The following is an 11,107-nucleotide window of genomic DNA, read 5'->3' as shown; positions in this document are numbered from 1 at the left end:
ACATTGGATAATTAACTTCAACTTATGTACATGAAGATCCTATTTGCAAAATTTATGAGTCATACTCTTTGAATACAGAAGATGATATTCTTAAGTTAACAGGTAAATTGTTTTTTTTTTTTTTTGAAAAGTACAGTTTTCTTAATTTATGCATATTTTGTATAAACCGTAAATTTCTAATTATTTGTTACAGAATATACACATGCAGAATTGCAAGATCAAGTTGTATCAGAAAAAAAAAATCCAAAAATTGGTTGTTCATTCAAATCCCTTGATGATGTTGTCACTATGTATAGAAACTATGCAACCAAATTAGGTTTCAGCATTAAATATGGATCAACGACATTTTATGACAATGACAGTAAAAGTATAAAGAAAAAACATATTCGATGCCATAGATATGGAGACGTAACAAATACAACAGAAAGCGAAACATCATCTTCATATGGAAAAAAGGACATCATTTTCTTTAAAAACAGGTTGTATGGCAATGATTGGTATCCACAGAGATAATCAAAGTGGCCTATTCTCAATTTATAATTTTGAAGAACTGCACAACCACAAATTGAGTAATAAAGATGAAATTGTTTTTATGCCACAGCAACGGAAAATGCATATGTTGGACAAACTATTCATTGTCAAAGCTGCAACTCTTAATATTGGAGCAACAAAAGCCCACAAATTGAGGGCAGCTATGGTTGGAGGATATGATAATCTTAGTGCAACAAGTGTAGATTATAAGAATTTATGGAGAGATTACACAGCTCTGGTGGGTCCTAGTGATGCACAGTGTATTATTGATCAGTTGATTCAAATACGAGATACATAAGCTAGTGTATTATTGATCAGTTGATTCAAAGACGAGATATATAAGTTGTGCATCTTTTAACTCCTATATGGTTTCACTGTAAAAATATTAAAGATAAAATATCAGATAATATTAAAAAAAATTATGATAATATTATAAAATTTGCATTACCGAAGATTTCTATATGAACATAATATCAACTTGCAAATATCAATTTCCATATCAGTAATGTTGTTTCTAATTGAAACTATGCTATTCATATATAGAGAACAAAAAGTAGAAGCTGAACTGCAAATATCAATTACTGTTCCTATAGAATTTTCATCCATGAATTGGAGTTTCTTTTTGGTACTGTTGTATATGATTTCATCCATTTCCTTTAATACTCCTTGGCTAAAAGAACTATCTGAAGGTGAAAATTCAATTGCAGACAACTCTTCACTTTTTTCTGAAGGTTTGGGTGTGATGATGTGATTATAATCACACAATTGATCATCTTCACCTACATCAATCAATATATAAGAATAATTCAATGACAAAATGAAAATATTAGAGTTTATTATAGTATATTCAACAATTTGTTATTTACAAATGGACAATTTATAGATAATGATGTACACACTTCCGACAATTTGTTAATCATATGAACTCAAATGACCGATTACTAAAGACATACCATCAAATCCTTTGACAGTAGCATCACTTTAAGTAGATTTCGTAGACTGTCCAGTATCCATCAATAATAAATATCAGAACCTAAGAAGATTTACAATATTTAAGCAATCGTTAATGAAAGACTAAGAACATTAAATAAAATACATAATGTAAGAATGATAAATGACAACTTTCACAAAATACACAAAATAAAATAATCAGATAACATACTAGTTGAGAATCAATTCAAAGCATAAAGATGATAATCAATTTAAGAGCAAACTAGACTATAAGGTATAAATTAATAATAAAAACTGAGAATCAAATATCATACTATAAACATTATATTCTTGTTGACAATTGTTTTGACATCTTATTCATATAGATAACAACAATACTTTCATCTTATACGATTAATGTTTAGGTTACCTATTGTTGTTGTTTGCTGTTGAGCAGGAGGAAATAAGGTATGACTCAAAATCCTATGTTTTACCATGCAACTATTTATTCTCAAGAAGCTTGTTGATTTTGTACAACAAGTGAATCAACTGGAGATAACTCCAGATAAGAGGTACCTAGCTGCTGCAGGGAACCCACACATTCGAATTTTTGATGTGAACTCCACCAACCCTCAGTCTGTATCTCTCTGTCTCTCTCTTGTTGACTCACAGATACATATATTATGTAGAGGTTGGGGCTAATATGTGATAATGATTGACAGGTGATGAGCTATGATTGACACACAAACAATGTTATGGTTGTGGGATTTCAGTGTGATGGAAAATGGATGTACTCGGGTTCTGAAGATGGAATTGTAAAGATCTAGGATTTGAGGTTAGTCTGTTACACATGCAAAGGACGTAAATACCTCTGTCGATCCAAAAAACAATATAAAAACAATAAATCTCACCTTAACATCATAATGATACAAGCCTAAGATGTCACTATCTAGTCCATATTCTAATGAAGAAACCAATTAACAATTTGTCTCCTTGCTAAGTAATAGTATAATCAGGTAAAAAAGTGCATATCAAACTCCACAAAAAAAGTGCATATCAAACTCCATAAATCAACATGTTTTCCATCAAGGCAATTCTTAACTACTCAAATGCTGGTATTTAATTTGTTCCTATAATATGTTTGTTTATATATGGTTTATCATAGACCATATATTTAGTGAGTCATCTGTGGAATCAACTCAAGTTATTAGATATTTATACATATCTTTCTTTTTGGTTTTTGAGTTTGATAATGCATAGTGTTTTCAGCTTATTATATGTTTTTTTAAGACAATATTTGTTAATGAAAATCTAACAGGTGAGTCTTTGGCGTATGTTGTGTAAGCTTTTGTGTAAAAGATAACATTTGTAAGTGAACATTAACAGAAACAGCTTCACCAATCAACACTCTCTGTGTTTTTTTCGAACATGAACTCTATAAATATGCCAATACCAATTGTTTGACCAATCTCACAGATAATTTGGAAAGAATGTAAAATGCCCTAATTCATATACTTAATAAAATACCTTTAGTAGATGAACAAAAGATAAGGTTCTTGTAACTATGGTTTTACAAAATAACGAACAATCAATTGGGATTTGTGGTGGCGGGCTTGGGGAGAAATACAATCACATGAACAAATCAAACATCGACATCAGAAACGAAATTGAAAATAACGAAAATGAAGAAACAAATTTTACCTGATTTCTGTGCGAGAAACACCGATTGGAAGCAGCGACTTGAAGTAACGTCCGAAAAAGGTTAGAAAGAGAAATAATCGATCCCCCCAAATATCATAACCGATCCCGCTCAATTCTCTATCAGCGCATAAATTGGGCGGGTATATCTTCTGGTGTTTGCCGCCTATTGACCTCAATCGACGATTACACATGCAACACACAACCGATCCCTCCAAAAATCATAACCAATCCCGCCACTTAACGAAAAACGAAAATCGTCCAGTATAATGTTCTAGGGTTAACCGCCTATAACAATCGATTTACCTAGATACCCTTTCATCCCTTATATATAATTCAATTAACTACTTACATGTGGCAAATGCTAATTGGTCCTCCCTTGAAACCCTAATTTTTTTATTTTCCAAAGAACCTAATTTCTCTCTCTCTCTCTCTCTCTATATATATATATATATATATATATATATATATATATATATATATATATATATATATATATATATATATATATATATATAAGATGATTGCTAAAAATAGGATAAAACTGTAATTTTTGGTTTGTTTTGTATTTGTTTTTTTAGGGCTGTCAAATATGTATCATGGAGAACCAACCAACATGCTATCAACCGAACCAAGATAGTTGGTTACCAATATGTTCGGTAGCCAATATGTTTGGTTGGCAGTACCATACCAATTTAGTAAACTTGGTATGGTAACGATATTAAAATTTAAATACCACGGTATTACCGTACCAACCAATTCATATATATATATATATATATATATATATATATATATATATATATATATATATATATATATATATATATATAAACAAAATCATATTTTCCTTTACAATTTAAAAAGCTTGATATTAGTGATTACACTTACTCAATAGTTATTACCACATTAAACTAAAAAACTAAAATGTTAATAAAATTCTTTAGTAACTAATATAGTTACTTTACTAATTTATATTACTAGACAAGAAAGTTGTCTCATGTTGTTTTTACGGATTTTTAACTATTACAATTGAAAAATAGATATAATTTGTTTATGTACTATTACCAATCTGTACTAGCAAAACTTGTTGGTAGCCAAACAAGTTGGTACAAATTTTACTTGGTACGATATCGGTAGCAAAAAATTTATATCAAATAAAGTTGGTACTTTGGTACCGTACCATGCCTAGTTTTTTTTTCCACTCATGAATTTTTTTTTTTTTTTTTTTAATTTTTATATTTTATATTTTATATTTTATTTTTTGAACTCATGAACACAAAAACTAGGTGTTATTCCATCTACACCACCATCCCATACTCCCTCCCGCTCCATCTCCGATCTACAACCCTCCGCCGGCCTCCCTCCGCCAACGACGCCATCCCCGCCACCGACGCCGACAGTCCCGGCAGCGACTCCGAAATCACCGCCCCTTCTCCCTCCCACCGGTTCTAGGTAAGTTTTTTTCTTTCTTGCCCTAAAAATTGATTATCAATTCATAGATGGTTGTTGTTTAGTTTATTTTTTCTTCTGAAATCAGAAGCCCTAAAACTCGATTTTTAGAGTTGGAGATGTTTTTTTCTGGAGCTGTGTTCTTCCTTCGGATTTGTCCGAGTTTTTGGTTGATTGATCGAGTTTAGAGGGTTGTTTTTCTTGATTTTAGGTGTTTATCCTTGCAATAATGCAGTTATTCCACGCATATGGATTCTTCTTTCTTTGTTTCTTTCAAGTAATCTGCATCAAGTGATGTCTTAGATAGTCATAACCACATAGTTGGCAGATCAAATTTTCATATGGTGATAGAATACATTATTTTTTGCACAGGTTTTGAATGTCGGTGTTTCATTTGTGTACTTCAATTGTCAAGATGTTGGTGTCAGTTTTGGAATGCGAATTAACTGGACTTGTAGATGAATGGATGGAATGATTGGTGTTTATATTATTAATTTTTTTTATAATTATTTAAGAAGTCATTGGTGTATGCGAATTGATTACTCCTTGTGCAGCAAGAAACGGTGTGTATGCTAGAGAGGAATGTATTAGGTTATATTCATATTCTATTTGATTGTAGGAAATTGGTTGTTACATTATTAAACATATAAAATTGCATTGTATTATTGAAGTTCAAACTTCTCCATTTATCTTTGTTATAGCATTGTACTTATTTCTATCAAATTGGAATGCTAGAATTGGTTATAGTATTCAAAGTACAATGTCTTAATAAGCAAAAGTTTAGAAGTACAATTTTATAATTGAAAGAAATGATGCAGAAGAGTAAAATTGTCATTTTTATCTTTCAGCATAAAAATTTAGAGATTCCAACCAAACAACATGTTAAAAATTCAGATCCTGCCAAACAGACCCTTACTTTATTTTATTTTTATAGTATTGCTTAAAGTCTCCTGGCAAAGGAATGTCATTCAAACACCATTTCAAACTTGTTTTAATAGTGATTTTAGGCATTTTTCAAGTGTTTAACAATATATCTTTATTTTCTGCCTCCGATATTATCGCTAGTGGTTTTGCGAGGTGAGGTGGATTATGTCTTGAACAAATCAGAAGAGTTGAACAAAAAATATCATTCAGATTTTGTTCACATCAGTCTATTTCACGCACAGCCACGTCAGCGATTCCGGTTAGTAAATTTGTTGGCCCTAAGTTCCAATACATCTATCTGTCTATCTATTTATCTATCTGAAAATGAAAAGTTGACTTTTAATGTTTTCTTCATTAAACTGTCAACATCTGCATCTACAGTGTGTGATCATTTTTTGGTCAAAGGTGGCATGAATAATTCCTGGAAGCAAAGAGAGCTCGTATTTATACTTGTTTATGCAGCTATCTTCTACATCATCGTCATTCGGTATTCCCTGCAGCTGTCCCATGGTACTCTCTCTCTCCCTCTCTCTCTCTCTCTCTCTCTCTCACACACACACACATGCACACTCACTCTGTATACGTGTATTTAGATGTAGATATATGTTTAGTTAGCTACTATCCAATTTCTATGGGTTTGTTCTACTTTTTTCTTCTTAATATAATACAAAGTCAAAATCCCATTCCCTTGTTATTTTCTATTGCTAATTCATCTCTGATTTAGACATATATTGATATAACAGATAATTACAACAAGCTATATGGTCTACGACCTGGATTGATCTCAACTCAACTTAATGTAATGTAACTCTTTGATATGATGATTAGAGACATGTTATTTAACTTAATAATAATAATCTCTCATAATAAAATAGTTCTTTGCAGGATGCCTCTGATGCACAATGGAGAAATTTCCGCAGTAATTTGCCGATTCTAACCTTTGTTTTTGGAGTTTTTACATTGATGGCCAACACTGTAAGGGCATTGTATGATTTAAAGGCAGAGGGGATGTCCGTTGTTTGGCTCTTGATTTCATTGGCATATTTGTCATATCTCCATGGAGCATTGTATGTGCTCTATTTTATGCTCCTTTTACCCCTTTATACTTTTCATATTCAAAATTCAAAACAAACAGACATGGGTATTTTTGGTTTTGTATTTTCAAAATTGCACCATTGGTTCTGTAGGAGTAACTTTGTTCTACAACAATCTTGATTTTGACTTCCACTTTTTGACACCTAATATTTCATCCCAATCCCAATGCAGCATCTTTTTTATCCTTGCAATTACATCAACAAATTTCCTATTGGTTAAGGTACACTTTAACGTGTGTGTTTTTTTTGCTTTTGACTCATTTACTTATAATGCCATTTCATATCAACAAATGATCTACAATGCAGATATTTGGACGCACAAAATACTTTCCCTTTATACTTTGGGTCTTCAACTTATCATTTCTTCTTTGTAACCGTGTTTATGAGGGATACTCATTTGCCAGTTTTGGGTGGGTTAATTTCTCATTTGTAGCTTCATTAAAATTTTTAATCACTTTTTGTTGTGTTATCATGTATGAATTTATATATATTTTGGGAATGCACTTGCAGAGACTATTGGGCTCACTTGGATAAGTTTAGGGGTACCTTTAGATGGCATATCTGCTTTAACTTTGGTATTATTATTATTATCTCTCTCTGCCTTTACATGGCATATCTGCTTTAACTTGTACTTATTGCTGCTTTCATTTGTTTGTGTATTATAACATCTTGTTTCCATTTCTTACTATTACAACATAGTCCTATGACCTTATTTGGGCACATTTTAATTGAATTCAAGATGTGTGGTTTCTACTTTTTTCTTTTCTCACACAATTTCCTTTTATTCCTTTCTGGCAGTTGTTTTGCGCATGATAAGCTTTGGGTATGACTACCATTGGTCAGATCATAATCCTTATGTTGATCAAGAGGTATACATACATACATACATACATATATATTATCTTTTCCTAATAGAAATATCTTCTTTTTCTTAATTATGTTGCCTTGTTTGGGATTTTAATTTATGTCTGGTGATTGCAGAAGCACATCCGACACTGCAACACATGTTCTTCAGGAAAAACATGTTACAGAATGTTACAGGCAAGTAAATTATTGTTATGGCATTAGTATGAGTTTTATTCTAAAAATAATATTAGTATTTGTTTTAACAGGAGAGAAGTGTGGGGATTGAAAAGTTCTCATATACCATATACCTATGTTATTTGCTATATGCACCTCTCTATATTGCTGGACCTATTATAAGCTTCAATGCATTTGCTTCCCAGGTTTTCTCTATTCTTCATCAACTTCACAATTTCCAATTTGGTTTACAGATTGTGATTTCTTCCAAAAACATTGTATCTGTTACTTTGGGAAATCAACTCACAAGATTCTGATGTATGATGTGGCAGCTGGATACACCTCAGAAGAGTTATACACTGAAACAAGTGGCTTGGTATGGTTTTCGTTGGGTCCTTAGCCTCTTACTTATGGAAATCATGACACACTTTTTTTATTACAATGCCTTTGCCATCAGGTGTGTGAGTCTATATCTATATCTATATCTATATCTATATATATATATATATATATATATATATATATATATAAATAACAGCATATCCCATATTCATACTAACTTTGTGTCTGTAGTGGAATCTGGAAACAGTTATCACCTATGGAAGTCTTCATTATTGGATATGGGGTGAGACTTACTTAATTTCACCACCTCACTTATTAATAATACACTCACTGTTTTATGCTGCTGCATCATTTAACCACATACAGGTCCTAAACTTCATGTGGCTCAAATTTTTCCTCATATGGCGTTACTTTCGATTTTGGGCACTGGTAAGTAAAATGGCCTTTATTTTAATGCCGTATTCATCCGTCTTATTATATATATATATATATATATATATATATATATATATATATGTATTGGAGCTAATAATTGATGGTTATATGGGAAGGTAAGTGGGATTGAAGCCCCTGAGAATATGCCACGGTGTGTAAACAACTGCTACAACTTGGAAAGCTTTTGGAAAAATTGGCATGCTTCCTTCAACAAATGGCTTGTCAGGTAAAGCTTGTATATATGTCTTGTCTTTTAAAATCAAGAATGACAAAAACATGCTTTGTTTATTTTAGTTTATGATTATATTTATAGGTACATGTACATTCCACTTGGGGGATCTGGAAGGAAGCTTTTAAATGTGTGGGTTGTCTTCACATTTGTTGCCATATGGCATGATCTCGAATGGTATGTTATATATATAATTTTTAATTTTTAATTTTGGTGGAAATTACCTGAATATAAATGAGTTTATGCTTATGCTGTGTACAGGAAACTTCTGTCATGGGCATGGTTAACATGCATATTCTTTATTCCTGAAATGATTTTGAAATCAGCAGCGTCTTCTTTTAAGGTGATGTAATAAATTTTAATAGAGCAAAATTAAGCAACCTTCAGTGATCTGATATACTTTTTTGTAAAGCATTTAAGGAGTTTGTATGGATCACTTGCTACTTTTACTATGTAATCGCTTATGGCGTAATTGGAATTTGAGATTCCATTCCATGGCCGAATGGACGGAATTCAATTCTGTCTGATTCCTTCAAATTCTATGTTTGTTGGATGGCTATCATGATTCCTAGAAGGAATTTAGTTATGTTTTTTTTTATTTGTTAAAAGACCAAAATACCCTTATTATACAATACTATGAGATTCCAATTCCCTGAAATTTGACTTGTCCTTTTGCAGGCTGATAACGTATTTAAGGAGTTTATTTTGCGTGAGCTTAGTGCAGTTGCTGGTGCTATCACAATCGCATGTCTCATGGTTTGTATTTTTTTGTTTTTTATCTTTTCATAAAACTAGTCACGTTGAATTGTACCCTATCTATTAATTAATTATTATATTATGTTCCTGAAAATAACAACACTTGCTTTCATAAAACTAGAAAGTACTTGTAAATATATTCATGCATTAGGTAGTGTTTGGGACACTGGAATCATGAAAGGAATAGAATGTTTCATTCCACTGACACTGTATTAAAAGAAACTGTTTATATTTTATCTGTTTCTTATTTTATACATGGAAAGAAATGACTCAATGAGAAATTACCATTTAACCCAATTTTATCTTATATGTAATATTTAAGGCTTGCCAAATATTTCATGAGTTTAATTTTAATAAAATCTATTATTCGTCTTAACGTCAACAATTTTTTTTTATTTGGGTTTTATTGAGTTTATACTGTGTTTAACTTTTAATTTTTACAATTAAAACTTTTATTAAATATAATTAACTAGTGTACAATGTAGAGTCGGAAGAACTATATATTGTATTTACTTGTTATAATATAAGAGAAGTTGAAAATGACCATTTTGCCCTTATATTTATTTGGCAGGTGGCTAACCTTGTGGGCTTTGTCATCGGACCATCGGGCATAAGCTGGCTAAAATCTGTATTTCTTCAGACAGAAGGTTTCTATTTCTATTTCTATTTCTATTTTTATTTTCCCCAAATTATTGCACATATCTGCTCTGGAGTTGATAAAATCAAATGTTGTTACTTTTCCAGGACTACCCACTCTTTTTGGCTTGCTTGTAACATTTTATGTGGGCACAAAGGTAAAAAACCATCAATATTCTACACCCTCTCAAAAAATATCACCTTTTTTAGCGTTTGATTTGGGGCTAAATTGTAATTTTTTCATAGAATTCGAGATTCCATTCCATGGCGTCTGATTGCCAAAATGGATGGAATTTCAAATTCCATGTTTGATGGATTTCACCATTCCTAAGGGAAGGATTTTGATTCCATTCTTACCTTTTCTTTATTGAAAAGACCAAAATACCCTCCTGATATATATATATATATATATATATATATATATATATATATATATATATATATATATATATATATATATATATATATATATATATATTATAAGTGGAAATATTGCAAAATATTCAATTTTTTTTATTATTGAATTCTATCCCACTTCACATATTACAGTGTCTTCCAAAAACATATTTTTGAACAAAATACCTCCTGATTGTTGATTTCGTGTACTTCTTTTCTCTATTTTGTTACGATGAGGGTATTTTAGACCTTTCACTGACATGAATGCTTCATTCCATTGCAGCTTATGTTCCACGTATCTGATACGAAGCAAAGGACACATCAAAGTTAAAGAAAATTGTATGTCTTAATATGAAAGTTTCTTGTCATTTTTTAATATAATGTTTTCACCAGTTCAGAAAATTATTAATTCATTTATTAAAGTTAGGGCTTATTTTGTATAATATTAGCTTTAATGGTGATTAGTCAATCTTGGGGCTGAGTATGCTCCTAATTTCCAAAATGAGATTTGAGATTTGATTTTTTACATCAAATATTTTGCAAATGAACAACAAACCAAAACTAAATATACTGAAATTGATATATACTTTGTTCGTTATTAGGTTAATGGGTGAAGTTCGACTTGTGCAATCCCCTTTCTCATCTCAATAAGCTACCATCTTTA

The 11,107-nt window shown here is 31.2% G+C and overlaps 1 protein-coding gene and 1 long non-coding RNA gene across 3 annotated transcripts; one reads left to right on the top strand and one right to left on the bottom strand.

Moving 5' to 3' along the window:
• Window positions 1-709: 709 nt before the first annotated feature.
• Window positions 710-3,549, bottom strand: LOC144998714 (uncharacterized). Its single transcript, XR_013660409.1, has 3 exons — window positions 3,163-3,549; window positions 1,485-1,564; window positions 710-1,310 (listed from the first exon to the last, which is right to left on the bottom strand). It is a non-coding gene; the product is annotated as an uncharacterized LOC144998714 (long non-coding RNA).
• Window positions 3,550-4,426: 877 nt separating this feature from the next.
• On the top strand, window positions 4,427-10,886 carry LOC144997994 (MBOAT (membrane bound O-acyl transferase) family protein). 2 transcript variants are annotated; one of them, XM_078957840.1, is made up of 21 exons: window positions 4,427-4,614; window positions 5,677-5,794; window positions 5,917-6,045; window positions 6,279-6,334; window positions 6,421-6,602; window positions 6,802-6,850; window positions 6,936-7,039; window positions 7,140-7,204; window positions 7,428-7,498; window positions 7,611-7,670; window positions 7,742-7,855; window positions 7,982-8,106; window positions 8,223-8,274; window positions 8,358-8,420; window positions 8,543-8,652; window positions 8,740-8,832; window positions 8,917-8,998; window positions 9,334-9,411; window positions 9,983-10,058; window positions 10,156-10,205; window positions 10,727-10,886. In XM_078957840.1, the coding sequence occupies exons 3-21, from the start codon at window positions 5,946-5,948 to the stop codon at window positions 10,772-10,774; spliced, it is 1,578 nt and encodes a 525-aa protein (XP_078813966.1). In that variant the 5' UTR covers window positions 4,427-4,614; window positions 5,677-5,794; window positions 5,917-5,945; the 3' UTR covers window positions 10,775-10,886. The 2 variants fall into 2 exon arrangements, with proteins under 2 accessions (XP_078813966.1, XP_078813967.1); XM_078957841.1 differs by lacking the exons at window positions 4,427-4,614; window positions 5,677-5,794 and having other exon boundaries at window positions 5,986-6,045; window positions 6,411-6,602.
• The last annotated feature ends 221 nt before the right edge of the window (window positions 10,887-11,107 follow it).

The sequence above is a fragment of the Lactuca saligna genome, chromosome 5 (assembly GCF_052625555.1).
Source record: "Lactuca saligna cultivar CGN05327 chromosome 5, ASM5262555v1, whole genome shotgun sequence".
NCBI lineage: Eukaryota > Viridiplantae > Streptophyta > Magnoliopsida > Asterales > Asteraceae > Lactuca > Lactuca saligna.
The sequence above is the reverse complement of the archived record's forward strand: the minus strand, read 5'-3'. Positions and strand labels throughout refer to the sequence as shown.

Bases quoted from the DNA above. Each gene is read 5' to 3' on its own strand.
- LOC144997994 (XM_078957840.1), top strand. From the start codon at position 5,946: ATGAATAATTCCTGGAAGCAAAGAGAGCTCGTATTTATACTTGTTTAT. The intron at 8,275-8,357 runs GTGAGACTTACT...AACCACATACAG, and splicing joins TCTTCATTATTGGATATGGG to GTCCTAAACTTCATGTGGCT. The intron at 8,999-9,333 runs GTGATGTAATAA...GTCCTTTTGCAG, and splicing joins CAGCAGCGTCTTCTTTTAAG to GCTGATAACGTATTTAAGGA.